The 14,867-nt window shown below is 45.5% G+C and overlaps 1 protein-coding gene across 2 annotated transcripts in view; it reads left to right on the top strand.

The window, feature by feature from the left end:
* PKD2L1 (polycystin 2 like 1, transient receptor potential cation channel) overlaps positions 1-8,661 on the top strand; it is a 37,555-nt gene extending 28,894 nt beyond the window's left edge. Inside the window, exons 8-15 of one of the 2 annotated variants that reach the window (XM_035137878.3) lie at positions 279-460; positions 1,129-1,249; positions 2,734-2,832; positions 4,035-4,156; positions 4,975-5,092; positions 5,214-5,350; positions 6,462-6,609; positions 8,419-8,661. In XM_035137878.3, the coding sequence (XP_034993769.2) occupies positions 279-460; positions 1,129-1,249; positions 2,734-2,832; positions 4,035-4,156; positions 4,975-5,092; positions 5,214-5,350; positions 6,462-6,609; positions 8,419-8,616 (1,125 nt within the window). In that variant the 3' untranslated portion in view covers positions 8,617-8,661. Of the gene's footprint in view, positions 1-278; positions 461-1,128; positions 1,250-2,733; positions 2,833-4,034; positions 4,157-4,974; positions 5,093-5,213; positions 5,351-6,461; positions 6,614-8,418 lie in introns of both variants that reach the window. The other variant, XM_088669458.1, reaches the window with a different exon arrangement.
* Positions 8,662-14,867: the final 6,206 nt, after the last annotated feature.

The following is a 14,867-nucleotide window of genomic DNA, read 5'->3' as shown; positions in this document are numbered from 1 at the left end:
ACACATACGGACAACCCCCTATTGGAGGGGACCTTTCTGTTTTCAACAGAGGTATATTGGAGAGTATGGAACAGACACACCCTGCTCTCTCAAACCATCAGCCACAGAAGACGGTGGGAGACTGACCTGCATCTGAGCCATCCCATTAGCGCCCTGTCGATCTTTGTCACTTGAGAGGAAGTCCATAAATTCCCCCAGACTTTCTCCTCATCCCATCTCACCTTAACCTGCCCTTAACCTGCCCTTAACCTGCCCTCCTCTTTTCCTTCCCCATCCAGATATTCAAATACATTAGCTTTAACAAAACGATGACACAGCTCTCCTCCACCTTAGCCCGCTGTGCCAAGGACATCCTAGGCTTTGCCATTATGTTCTTCATCGTCTTCTTTGCCTACGCCCAGCTGGGATACCTTCTCTTCGGGACCCAAGTGGAAAACTTCAGCACCTTTGTCAAATGCATGTGAGTGGATCTTCCTTGCCTTCTCCTCCTAAGGTTTTTGGTCGCATGCCACCACATAGGTTGGTAAGCACTGAGTTGTGCTGCATCACACACCTGCTCTACATTTTATAGTGTGTGCCTGATTGTGTAGACTAGCGTGTGCAGGGTTTGTTTGTTCTCCTGTTTGTTTGTTTGCTTGCTTGCTTGCTTGCTTGTTTGTTTGTTTAGGACAAAAGTAAAGGTAAAGGTAAAGGGACCCCTGACCATTAGGTCCAGTCGTGACCGACTCTGGGGCTGCGTGCTCATCTCGCATTATTGGCCGAGGGAGCCGGCATACAGCTTGCAGGTCATGTGGCCAGCATGACAAAGCCGCTTCTGGCAAACCAGAGCAGCACATGGAAACGCTGTTTACCTTCCCGCTGTAGCGGTTCCTATTTATCTACTTGCATTTTGACATGCTTTTGAACTGCTAGGTTGGCAGGAGCTGGGACCAAGCAACGGGAGCTCATCCCGTCACAGGGATTCGAACCGCCGACCTTCTGATCGGCAAGCCCTAGGCTCAGTGGTTTAACCACAGCGCCACCTGGGTCCCCTAGGACAAAAGTACAGACCACTTAATCATATTTTTCTGCACCCAGCGAGGCATTCTGCCATACATTGCTGACCCTCACCCCCTTCCTACCTTCCAGCTTCACCCAGTTTCGCATAATCCTCGGCGACTTTGACTACAATGCCATTGACAACGCTAACCGGGTCTTGGGGCCTATATATTTTGTCACCTACGTCTTCTTTGTCTTCTTTGTGCTGTTGGTAAGTTGTGTGTTATTGCTTTCTATTGCCTCCTGCTTACAGAGATTACCGCTGTTTCCCAAGTGTCCCTATTTTCCAGGGACAGTCCTGGATGTACAGAAGCTGTCCCTGTTTCTGATTTGATCCTGGAATGCCCCACTTTCCCTTAGGACGTCCCTTTTTTCATCAGAAAAATGTTGGAGGGTATGAAGTGATGTGACCTCTGAGCCAAGTAGATAGGAGCAAAAGCGTTGGTATTTTGCAAAGAGATGAAGCTGCGAAAAAGCCCGCTGGAAACCACTCCAAGACCTCTTGCGTTTTGGAATATATTAGATGCTGTTCTCAAGTTATACACCAGCAGGCAAACAAACAAACAAATTATTGTCACAACAGCTCAATGTAGGGCCTTGCTCTAGATTTGGGAAGTCTTTCTGCTTTACACCAACAAAATATTGCAAACAAGATGGCAGGAGTCCCAGCTTGGCCCCATGGCCATGGGAGGCCCAAGGCCGTGGGTGCTATGCAGCGTACATGGCTCTGGCACTGAAATTTGTGGGTGCCCAGCCCCTTCATGGGGAATTTTGTGGGTGCTCAGACACCCAGGGCCCCAGGGCGTTGGCCCCTATGTGAAGCAGCGGTGCCAGACTTAACGAAACAAAAATGCTTGTATATTTTATTCGGGATTGCTCAAAGCAGTGCTACCCGGAGCAAGCAGCAGTTCTTTGCATCTAGCAAGTCTCAAGCAAGCGTGCTTATAAGTGGTGTCATGACGAAGAGCTTTGCACCTCCATCTTCTTTTCTTCTCAGTATTGTCTAGGTCAGGGGTGAGGAACCTGTCGCCCTCCAAAAGTTTTTGGGCTCCAGCTCTAATCAACCCGAACCAGCATGGCCAATGGCAAACCCTCCAAGTGTCCCTATTTTCCAGGGACGTCCCTGATTTAGAGAAGCCGTCCCAGTTTCTCATTGGATCCCAGAATGTCCCGCTTTTCCTTAGGATGTCCCTATTTTTCCTGGAGAAATGTTGGGGAGGGTATGGATTTCTTTGACACACACCCCCCAGCCGTCTGGTGGCAATCCAATATAGGGAAGTTTTTCCAATGTTTTATTATGTTTTTATATGTGTTGGAAGCTGCCCAGAGTGGCCGGACAACTCAGTAAGATATGTGGGGTGTAAATAGTAAAATTATCATTATGGAAGAGGACGTCCCTATTTTCATGCGCGAAATGTTGGAGGGTATGCAATGGTCAGGGATTGTGGGGGCTATAATAAAATGACTGTTCCCCCCTCCCCCCTCAGCACTGAACTAAGTGGTTTGTAGGACACTTCCTTCTTTTTGGCACTGCCACTAAATAGGTGGAGTGGGACAGACTTCCGGTATATAGGATTCTTGAAGTTTTAAAGTTGGGAGGTATAATTTACTTTCATTTGCTCCATGGAGCAAAGAGGGTGCTTTATGTGTCTAGTCCACATGGAGGAATCGACCCTTCTGTTTCTCTTCCCACAGAACATGTTCCTGGCTATTATCAACGACACATATTCTGAAGTCAAAGAGGAGCTTTCAAACCAAAAGAATGAACTGCAGCTCACGGACATCCTGAAACAGGTTCCTTCATTAATTGAAATCCACATTTCCTCTTCTGTGAAATGTGGATTATGTTTCAGAGGGTCTGCGCCTTGAGTAAACACTCGCCATTATAATGCTTTTCTGGGAAACGATAGGTGGTGGGCAGAGGGGAATTTGGGGTGTTTGTTTGAATCCTGTCAATGAATGGTATGTGGGATAAACGGGGATTTCCCGGGGAATACGGGAGACTTGGCAGCTATGCTCCCAGTACATTTCCGAGCACAATTCACAATGTTGGTGCTGACCTTTAAAGCCCTAAACGGCCTCGGCCAAGTATACCTGAAGGAGTGTCTCCACCCCAATCAATCAGCCTGAGGTCCAACTCTGAGGGCCTTCTGCTGGTTTCCTCACTGCAAGAAGCAAAGTTACAGGGAACCAGGCAGAGGACCTTGTCAGTAGTGGCGCCTGCCCTGTGGAACGCCCTTCCATCAGATGTCAAGGAGATAAAGAATTACATAACTTTTAGAAGACATCAAAAAGTCTTCTAAAGGGATGCAGGTGGCGCTGTGGGTTAAACCACAGAGCCTAGGGCTTGCTGATCAGAAGGTTGGCGGTTCGAATCCCTGCGATGGGCTGAGCTCCCGTTGCTCGGTCCCAGCTCCTGCCAACCTAGCAGTTCGAAAGCACGTCAAAGTGCAAGTAGATAAATAGGGACCACTACAGCGGGAAGGTAAATGGCATTTCCGTGTGCTGCTCTGGTTCACCAGAAGTGGCTTTGTCATGCTGGCCACATGACCTGGAAGCTATACGCCAGCTCCCTCGGCCAATAATGCGAGATGAGGGCACAACCCCAGAGTCGGTCATGACTGGACCTAATGGTCAGGGGTCTCTTTACCTTTAAAGGCCACCTTGTATCAGGAGGTTTTTAATATTATTTTTATTTTTATTATTAAATATTAATATTATTATTTTTATTAGTGTGCAACCACTCTCTATTATTATTATTATTATTATTATTATTATTATTATTATTATTAAGCTCTTCAGACACACTGCAGAGAGAACTGGAAGGTGTGCAGGGGGGGGGGCATGTGAACTCACTTTGATGTCTTGCGAAGGATTATTCTGATTTCATTGTGACCATATTCCAGACTCTTCATGTTGCTGCCATGCCTCTTCTCTCTGCCTGCAGCAGGGTGAGGCGGCAAGGCTGAATTTTTCTATGCACCTTTTAACTCCAGGGCTATAATAGGACCCTAATGAAGCTGAAGCTGAAAAAAGATCGGATCTCTGACGTGCAAAAAGCTTTGCAGAAAGGGACCAAGGAGCTGGAATTTGAAGACTTTAAGAACAGCTTGAGAGAGTAAGTGGCTTTAGAGCTTGCAGTGAACCTTCTCAGCAGTCCCTCATACTGCAGACTGGCATCGTCCAACAAACAATGTTTGATGCTAGACTTCCCCACATATCTTAGTCTCACTGTGGGAATGTTCAGGGAGGCAGGAGAGGATATATTGTTTATTAATATCCTTCCTAACTTGCACTAGCAAGTTTTATAACGTAGCAGAGTTTTACATTCCCCTTTTAAACGCGCAGCAGATAGCTTGTTGCAGGCTTGTTTAAGCCTCTCACAATAAGGTTCCTGGTAAGTCCCTTTATTATCCCTCTGAAAAGAATGAACACGCCACAATCTTGTTTAAAGTACATAAGTTTACTCACATCATCAGTTCATAGTTGGATCCCTGAAGGCAGACTTTAGTTACAAAGTACTGTATATACATTTGGATCTATCCCATATGGGGGAATAATCCCAGTGATTGCAGGCTAGCAGTCCTGAAGTTCACACGACGAAAGGAAGATGGAGAAGAGTCGAAAAGAAGAAAGTGTGTTGCGTGCCTTGCCCTTTTTGTCACCTGGGCAGGTAAGGTCACGCCCGCCTCTAGTCACATGCAAGAAGAAGGATGCTCCAGGCCAGGAGGAAACAGGAAGTTTTCGACTGGCTGGACCAAACATTCCCCCGCATGTCTTCTCTAGGAAAAGAAGGAATGTTGTACTTGACTGCTCCTCATGTATCACATCCCACACTCACAGCATATGCTGAAGGGGCATCTATAATAAGAATGTTAGGTGTTCAGGCCCTGTGTTTCAGCTCCATTCTCTCTCCTGCTGTCCTTCCTTCCATAGGCTTGGCCATGCTGAGCACGAGATCACAGCAGCCTTTGCAAAGTTTGATAAAGATGGGAACCAAATTCTGGATGAGGAGGAGCAGAAGAGAATGCGGAACGACTTGGAGGAGAAGAGAGTAAGGATGCATTCTCACTCTGTGTCACAGGAGTGCCTTTGATTGGGGTCCTGAGATTTAAAAGGACGATGATCAAACCTGAACACAACAAAATGACTGGCTTCTTCTTCTTCTTTCCTAGGTTGCTTTGAATGCAGAAATTGAGAATTTGGGGAAATCCTTCGGAGACAACAATTTGGACGGCCCATTTGCTATTGCGGATGCAAAGAACAACCAAGGAAACAAATCTAGCCTGGTGTCTGAGGAGGAGTTCCAAACGTCTGTATTATTATTTAATTCTATTAGTACCTGTTAAATACACTCATCAGAATATACACACCCAAAAAAGAGATCACTAAATTATATATTATGCAAAACATAGGTATGGCACCTATACTCCATACCTTCCAATGTTTCTCTGATGAAAATAGGGACGATCTATTCCATCATCATCATCTTTATACCCCACCCACCTTACTGGGTTGCCCCAGCCACTCTTGGCAGCTTCTAACATATATAAAAACATAATAAAACAATACACATTAAAAAACTTTCCTGTACAGGGCTGCCTTCAGATGTCTTCTAATAGTTGTATACTGTACAGCGCTTTTTTCTTTAAAAAATGTTTAGGGGTACTCTCATTTTGACTCAAGAAAATCACCGTTTTATAGATCAAATCAGGGAAAATAAATACAGTAAACGGACAAAAGTACAAAGAACATGCATTACTCATATTGAAATACTGCTCCTCAATGAGGCCAAACTTTTATCAGTAAAACACCACACATTCACCTTCCACCCTGCTTCACACATTAAACGCTCACTTCCATCTGAGAATCAGGAAAAACCGGGAAAGGAAATCACAGTGCTAGATTTCAACTCCTACTTCACATGTTAAACGCTCGCTTCTGTCTGAGACTCGGGGGGGGGGAAACATTGTGACAGGAAATGAGGCCACCATCGGGGGTGGCAACGGAACTGACGATTCACCATGCTAGAAAAAAACCTTTTAAAATTTAAGATTTTTAGTTTCTTCTCCCGTTAGATTCACAAAATGTTTAGGAGTATGCTAGACCCCAGAAAAAAGCAATGGTTGTGTAGCTACTTACTCCTTGGCTCAGGGGTTTGCCTAACTCCATACCATCCAACATTTCTCAAATAAAAATAGGAGGAAAAGCAGGGCATTTGGGGATGAAATCAGAAACCAGGATGGCTTCTGTAAATTTGGGGCTGCCCCTGCAAAATAGGGACACTCGGAGGGTCTGATACTCCTTATATCAAATGAATTTGGAAGAGTTGGGCTCAAAACTAGAAGTGGAGATTGGGAATAATCTCTCCTTTGCACAAAGAGGTCAGCATGATGGGAACAAACCTCACTTTTCTTCCGCAGACTCCTGAGACGGGTTCTGCAGCTGGAGCATTCCATCGGGGGTGTCATGTCCAAGACGGAAGCCTTGGTGGTTAAGCTGGAGGGGCTGGAGAGAAGCAAATTCAAAAACAAGGACTCCACGAGCAAGCTTCTCAACAACATTAGCAAAGTAGGTGTCTGTAGGTTCCGATTGCAACGTCCTATCTACTCAGGGTGCAGAATCCACATTTACTCGCTCCACCCAATGGAGCGGGGCAAAGGCTTTGACCTGGTTCGCCAGTCACATGAAACCCAAGTTTAAAACAAACTGTAGTTCAATGCGAATCAATTATTGTGCTGGCCCACACTGCTCAGAAGTGTCTTGAAATTGATTTACAGGTGGTATTTAACTCCGAGTAGGCTTGCTAAAATGTATATCAGATAAGTGCTGGAGATGCAATGAGGTTGAGGGAATGTTCTTTCACATGTGGTAGACTTGTAACAAGGCAAAAGAGTATTGGGAAATAATCCATAATGAATGCGGGGGGATGTTTAAAAGCACGTTTCCAAAAAAAAAAAAACAGAGTCATTTTTGTTAGGGATAATACAGACGGAGATTCCCAGGTGTCAAAAAAGGTTATTTATGTATGCCACTACTGCAGCCCGTGTTTTGTTAGCCCAAAAATGGAAAATGAGTGAGGTCCCAACTAAAGAAGATTTGCAACTTAAACTGATGGAATATTTGCAGCTTGCAGACTTAACATATAGAATAAGAGAACAAGAAGAACATACATTTAGAGAAGAGTCGAAATTTTTTTTGAGTATGGGGGGGGAATTGTGTGCATTTGAAAACATTGGCAGCATTAAGATGAATTCAACAGTGTAAATAAGTTTTGATGGATGGGATACTGAATGGTTTAGTTTTTGTAAAATATGCAGGGATTTATGATATGCAAAATGAACCATGGAAAGAGAAGAAGGGAAGTCATTGAAATTTCAAGGATGTTTAAATTAGTATTTTAAATTGTAAAACTGAAAGTGTGTGTGTGTGTGTGTGTGTGTGTGTGTTTCCAGAGCACTCCGCCCCTGCTGGTTTCTGGTTTCTTGCATCATCTGAACTCACCTTTACATTTCCCTGTGGACTGGTGGTTTCATGGGCGTAGGGGGGGGGCAGGGGGCAGTTGCCTCCCCCTAGAAGCAGGGCCGCTGGCCAGCCTGCCCCGCTGCCCGGTGCCGTCTCCCTTCTCCCTGGCTGGCTGTGGGGCGGATGGAGGAAAAGCCCCAGAGCTGCACAAAGCGTTTGGCTGGCTTTCCCTCTACCCGCCCCGGCGATCGCGGAGGGGGAGGAGGGGATTGGAACAGCCCGATTTCGGGCTGATCCTGGTGTCCCCTCGCCCCTGCCAATCGCGGAGGGGGAGGAGGGGGTCAGAACAGCCCGATTTCGGGCTGATCCTGACGCCCCCTCGCCCCTGCCGGTCGAGGAGGGGGTCTTTGCATAGGGATGGCCAGACCAATCTGCCACCCCTATCACCTGAACCAGAGCCTATCCGCAACCTTACAAGTTGAGAAAATTTGCTACGTGGCAGGCGAAACCCAACTGGCACCAGCCAATCAGCCAAGTGGGGGAAATTCCTGCCGTGTCCCTGTCCCAACGACAGGCGACACAAGACGGCATAGCAAGGTAAAGCGCAAGCCCTAAATATAGGGAGAGGTGGGTGGGTGTACCGATGCACAGAGCCCCAAAGAGGAAGCTCAGGGACACGTGCATGGGCTTAAATAGAGGTCCCTCGATCGCTTTGACTGGCGTCCCTCTGGCCCAATTGCACCCAGGATCGAGGGACCTCCAATAGGGTGTTGTGGCTATCCAAACGTTCCCACCCACAACACAGGGTTTGGCTGCCAGGTCGCACCGCAACACATGCCCTCTGGTTAGGGAGGACCCGATTCTGTCCGTAAGCCTCTGAATGAGCAGCTGCCTTTCCCTTTTTCTCACTCGCAGGAAGAACAAGGAAGTCTGGTTCCTCAGGATGCCGAGTGGGTCATCAAGGAAGAAGGTGGATTGGAGAGGCAGGAGAACGGTGTCCGCGTAACCCCCCTGAGTGGCAGCCGTGCTCTCTACCCCATCGTGCCCAAGACGGAGCTCCCAGGCTCTCAGACACCCAAGAACACCCCACGGCAATCTAATAAAAGCTTCTAACTCGTTTCTGAACAACCCCACTTCGCTAATAAAACAGCACCACAATTTCCGCTATTTTACTACTTTTAGACTAGTCAGGGCTAAAAGAAACAAAAACACCTATGCGTGATTTTAATTGTGCTTTTCATCCCGTGGTTAAGACTCCCCATGTCTCGCTCTTTCCAAAACGCAACCGCGAGGGCCTCAGTCCAGATCAGAGCTGTGGGGTGAGAGAGAGTTGAACCTCTTCTCATTTTCCTGCTGAAAACTCCCCCACCCCCAATGTTGGATTTCTTAAAATTCATGCAATGTTCAATCGTTAAAAATTGCAGCAAATCGGAGCTGGCAAGGAGGGTGATTTAGAGTGGCTAAATGACACAGGGGCACAGAATAACCCTTCTTTTATTGGGGAAATCCGTAGCTACTTTTTGTGGCGTGGGATTCAAAAGTGCAATTAAAGTCTCTCCTAATTTCGCCCCCGGAAGAGAAAGAAGACAGTCTTCACAACACAACCAGGCTTATCTGTTTGGCTCCATGCGATGAACTGTAATGGAGCAGGATCAATATTTCCTCCGGGCATTGAAGTAGGGGGAGCAGATTTCAGATCTGGATTTAAAATTTGCCACTGGATTCTATATGTTTCAAATGGACCCCAATCCTGCTCAGATAGACTGAAAGGTCTGAAAGTTGTTGTCGCTTTGCACAAAAATATTTTTCAACATGTATTTCAATTCGATGCAGGAAAATCATACCCACACTATATATTATAATAAATATAATTGAATGGTATGTATTCCGAGTGCTGTAAATAATAATAATAATAATAATAATAATAATAATAATAATATGTGCAACATGTGCTTAAAATAAAACAAATAGGGCAATTACGATAGACAAGGAAGAACATAACGTTTCCATCTGAGGCAGCAAATTTCCACCACCTGCATGCATGGCTAAATAGATACCTGTGTATTTATTGCATATGGACTGGTTCCAGGCCGGCAGCTTGTTGAGCATTCCCCCTAATTTGTTTGCGCAAAATTTGTGGGGAGCTTAGGCAAGGTTAGCCACTTATGGAGCTTTCTGATTTGTTTGCGAGGAAGTTACAAAACCGTGCGTCAGGCCATTACTATCCCATACTTCCCAGTGTGCCCCCTAAATTTGCCAGCGTGTGACTGATTGCTATCCAGAAACAGCAACAATCTGGAAGTTGGTCTGGTGCAGATGGAAGCTTCAAATGGCTTCTTTGTCTATTGTACACATGTTCTCCCTGACTGTTCCTTTAAATAATGGGGAGGCAAACTAAGGCCCAGGGGCCGGATATGGCCCAATCGCCTTCTGAATCTGGCCCACGGACGGTCCAGGAATCAGCGTGTTTTTACATGAGTAGAATGTGTGCTTTTATTTAAAAAGCATCTCTGGGTTATTTGCGGGGCATAGGAATTCGTTCATTCCCCCTCCCCCCCAAAATAATATAGTCCGCCCCCCCACAAGGTCTGAGGGACAGTGGACCGCCGGCCCCCTGCTGAAAAAAGTTTGCTGACCCCTGCTTTAAATAGAGGTTGCAGATATTATAACCTAAAATTCCATGTATCTTTTGTACCTCTCGGTAGAGCCCAAAACCGTATGCAGAGCCTGGGCCATTGAACCCAGGGCTGGACTTATTGCTATCACTTGCCAAGCCGGTCCAACTCCTCCTTCGCCTCTGTGTGGCCCCTAACACAGAGGGGCCCCCCTGGCCTGGATCTCCTGTTGGCAGTGTTTTGCTTCTGAAGGCCAGCACCAGCCTTAAAATACTTCCTTGCATTGTGTAGTTTTGTTCTCTGCTCAGACCCTGCAAGCGCTCAGCCATGTGCTAGATCATACACACATCTCAGCACTGCTACTGATAGATTAGGCACGATAACCTGTCATGTCTTCCCATCCTTTTGTGTGATGCGCAATGATTGTCACTCCGGGCTAGGGTTGGACTAGATCCCCTTTGTGCTCCCTCCCAACTCTGCAAATCTACGATTCTATGGCTATTGCTATGCAGTGCCGTCACCTGCGCCGTATTGTCATTTGTGACTTCTTGTATTCTTGTAAAATAAAATAAAAAGGCGCTTCTGGTTAAAATATCTAATGTAACTCGAAAGGAGTAAAGGATTTTTCAGTGAACAATACGTACACACTGTGGGTGGTTTTCTTTTCCTCCCCTCATCCCCACACCCCACACCGCGTCTGAATGTTTAAAAGGAACAAGTTTCTGACCGAATAAATCCCCGATTGCCTTAATCAAATGAAATGCAAAAACTGATTGGTTTTAACAGTGCTATATTTCTAGAAAAAGAGGTGCCAGGACTCACCTTGAACGCCTGCCTTGTTCTCTTATTTTAAAAAAGGTATAAAGTAAGGTAAAGGACCCCTAGGCAGTTAAGTCCAGTCAAAGGCGACTATGGGGTTGCGGCGCTCATCTCGCTTTCAGGCCGAGGGAGCTGGCGTTTGTCTACAGACAGCTTTCCGGGTCATGTGGCCAGCAGGACTAAACCGCTTCTGGCACAACAGGACACCGTGACAGAAACCAGAGCACACGGAAACGCCATTTACCTTCCCGCCACAGCGGTACCTATTTATCTACTTGCACTGGCGTGCTTTCAAACTGCTAGGTTGGCAGGAGCTGGGGCAAAGCAACGGGAGCGATTTCTGGCTGAAAAGAAGCCCTGGGTTTTAATGTTAAGGTCCCAATGTGGGGGCAGCCAAAAAGACTTTTCTGTAGCGGCATTGAACATGGAAGGTGCAATCTTTGTGCTCCATGAGGTGGGCATATTTGGCGCCTCCATGCCAACCCTAGGGAATGGAAATGCTGCTGCTCATCTCCAAATGAAGGGATTTTAAAAACAGATCTATCTTACACTGACCCCCTACTCTGGGGAATTGGTTTTCCTCAGCTTCCGCACGGGTGCGATCACACAAAAATTGTCCCACCCCATTTGCATCCTTCTGTTAAGTTTGCCAAGCACTTCTCCAGCAGAACGCTAGGTGTCTCTAGCGCACAAGCCAGCAGGCAACTGCATCGCTTATTTCGTATATCTCGCACTTCACCAAATCAGTGAAGCAGCGTCCTTCATAAGCCAAGCGTACAAGACAGTTACAATATGTGGGCCCGTCTGCACTGCACCCGAAAACCCACAGGGCTCTGCACGGATAGATGCAAGGACCACGCCTTCTTTTATGTGACGCATTTTGTTTCACGTAGCACATTTTGCTTAGCCCACCCGTGTAGCCCACCCGTCCAAATTGTTGTCTCTGAAGGATGTCCCCAAATTCTCAACTTCTGCGTTCAAAGCAACCTAGGAAAGAAGAAGGAAGCCAGTCATTTTGTTGTTGCTTTTAAAACTCGGGACCACAATCGAAGGCCCTCCTGTGACACAGAGTAAGAATGCAGCCTTTTACTCTCTCCTCCAAGTCTCTTCTGCTCCTCCTCATCCAGAATCTGGTTCCCATCTTTATCAAACTTTGCAAAGGCTGCTGTGATCTCGTGCTCAGCATGGCCAAGCCTATGGAAGGAAGCAGGTCCGGATTTAGGTTTGATGAGGCCCTAAGCTACTGAAGGTAATGGGGCCCTTTATATGTCCAGCTGTCCTTTGTCAACAACAAATTGTCGCTGTTTTTTTGTGTTGAATCTATGCTACATGTTAATTTATTGACCTAATAGGTATCTAAAGCCATTTGCACATGTTGCCGTGCAGAATGGCCATGCAGAATGTAGGCACCTTATAGCAAACCAGCGATATTTTAGGGAGCAGGCTAGCAGGCTAGCCCATGACTTAAATCACAGGAGCCCACAAAACACTATTGCTATATATATGTAGGTTTTGTGTTATTTGTTTTTTATCTTATATTTTGGAAATGCACATCCAGGTTTTTTTGCCCTTTAAATTTTTTTGGGGCCCCCAAGAGAGTGGGGCCCTAAGCTGTGGCTTGTTTAGCTTATACGTAAATCCGGCACTGTGTGGGCTGCCTGTGGACCACCCCTGAACCTACCCTCCCTTGCCCACTTTCTGGCACATGTGTTTTAGTGGAAGGAAGAACAAGTCAACGCAGGCTGTGTTTTCCATTCAGTCCTTTCCTGAACCTTATCCCAGCACTCCATTGATGGAAAACAGTAAAAGGGCATGCTGTGGGTCATTGATCCTTTACTATTTTGTCTGCGTGGTGAGTGGCACAGAGGAGGAATTAAGACATAACCAAAAAAAAATCGGAATACGTGGCTACATGTTCACCCACAAAAGTGCCAAGTAATAGGTTTTGATTAGCTTCTGGTGTTTCTTCTCCCCGTTTGTGGAAAGGCGGAATTTCACTTAAGAAAAATCAATATGTCACCCTTACAGCAGGAACCGTTTCTCCCACACACCCCAAAAGGGGAGAAATAAAAAAGAAAGAATGGAGTAAGGGACCTACAAGCAATGGGGCAGATGAGATCTAAAGTTTTTACAACACTAGGACAGCTTTCATACATTTTGGATTTGGAGGCAAATGCAAGGTGGTTGCCTTCTCGTTTGCTTTCTTTCCATAATGTTGTTTTTTTTTTTTTTTTTTGCTTTCTAAAGCATTTCTCCTTTTAAAGTTTTCTAAGCAATGCAATTGGCTATGAAGAAAAACAAGGGAAGGAACATAAGCAAGTGTTTCTTAAGAGCTGAGCTGTTAAATCAAACCTGATCTTCTCAGGTCACCTGCAGCTGTGCATGTTTTGTGAAGTAGGCAAGGGCAGGGTTCAGAAACGTTGGTGTCAGCCTTATGCAAACATGCTTTAAAGTAAGCCTATTGGACTCAGTGGGACTTATTTCTAAATAAAGTGCATAGGGCTGGACTGCATAATTTGTTTTATATTGTTGACATATACAACATGAAGCATTTCCATGCCAGTGAAACCATGTGCCGATACATTACTGAAGCAAAGGAGCTGCTCTCAAAAACTTCTTTCCTCAATCCAAGCTTCATGCCCACTGGGATATTTCTCATAGATACTTCAATTGGGTGTTGCAACGCATTGTACACATAGCTGTCAAGTTTTCCCTTTTCTCGCGAGGAAGCCTATTCAGCATAAGGCAAAATCCCTTTAAAAAAGGGATAACTTGGCAGCTATGATTGTACATTGTCGTACAACTCTGCGCATGTGCGTGATGAAGTCTAGTATGGCGTGTGGAGTTGCATACCCCCCCAACATTTGTCTGATGAAAATTGGGACAGCCTTTTCTCCATCAGGAAGCTTCTCCCACATTTGATCTCACCACACAAAGAGACACAACTGCCACCTTGAGCCAATTGCAACCTCTCAGCCTAGCCTACCTCGCAGGATTGTTGTAAAGAAAAAGAAATGTGTGAAGGAAGAGATCATGTACAACACCTTCAACAGATAAATGGAAAGAAATAAAATGTGAGCTGCCTTAAGTCTCTGTCAGGGGAAAAGAGGGTAATAATGATACAGTACAGTGGTACCTCGGTTTATGAACACAATTGGTTCCGGAAGTCTGTTCATAAACTGAAGCGTTCATAAACTTAAGCGAACTTTCCCATTGAAAGTAATGGAAAGTCGATTAATCCATTCCAGACGGTCCGCGGAGTACTTAAACTGAAGCGTTCATAAACTGAAGCGAACTTTCCCATTGAAAGTAATGGAAAGTCGATTAATCCGTTCCAGACGGTCCACAGAGTACTTAAATTGAAGCGTTCATAAACTGAAGCAAACTTTCCCATTGAAAGTAATGGAAAGTGGATTAATCTGTTCCAGACAGGTCCACGGAGTACTCAACCTGAAGCGTACTTAACCCGAAGTATGGGTGTAATTGGTTCCGGAAGTCTGTTCATAAACTGAAGCGTTCATAAACTGAAGCGAACTTTCCCATTGAAAGTAATGGAAAGTGAATTAATCCGTTCCAGATGGGTCCGTGGCGTTCGTAAACCGAAAATTCGTAAACCGAGGTGTTCATTAACTGAGGTTCCACTGTAATAACAACAACAACGGAAACTGTGAGAATGATCAGGAACATACCAGAGAGTAAATCCTATTGAACTCAGTGAGATTTAGTTCTGAGTAAAAATGCTTAGGATTGCAGTGTAAGGCTGCCCAGTCTTTACCCAGTTACCTGTGGGTAAGCTCCATTGAATTCAGTGGGACTTAACTTCTCAGTAGACAGTGTAAGGCTCCATTTACAATAAAGGAATAAGCAGTAAATGCATTTCCTAAAAAAAGAAACGGCTGCCTGCAATTAAATAATTTAAATTTTAAAGTG

The sequence above is a fragment of the Zootoca vivipara genome, chromosome 5 (genome assembly GCF_965207765.1).
Source record: "Zootoca vivipara chromosome 5, rZooViv2.hap1.1, whole genome shotgun sequence".
NCBI lineage: Eukaryota > Metazoa > Chordata > Lepidosauria > Squamata > Lacertidae > Zootoca > Zootoca vivipara.
Note: the sequence above shows the minus strand (reverse complement) of the source record. Positions and strands in the feature narration are given on the sequence as shown.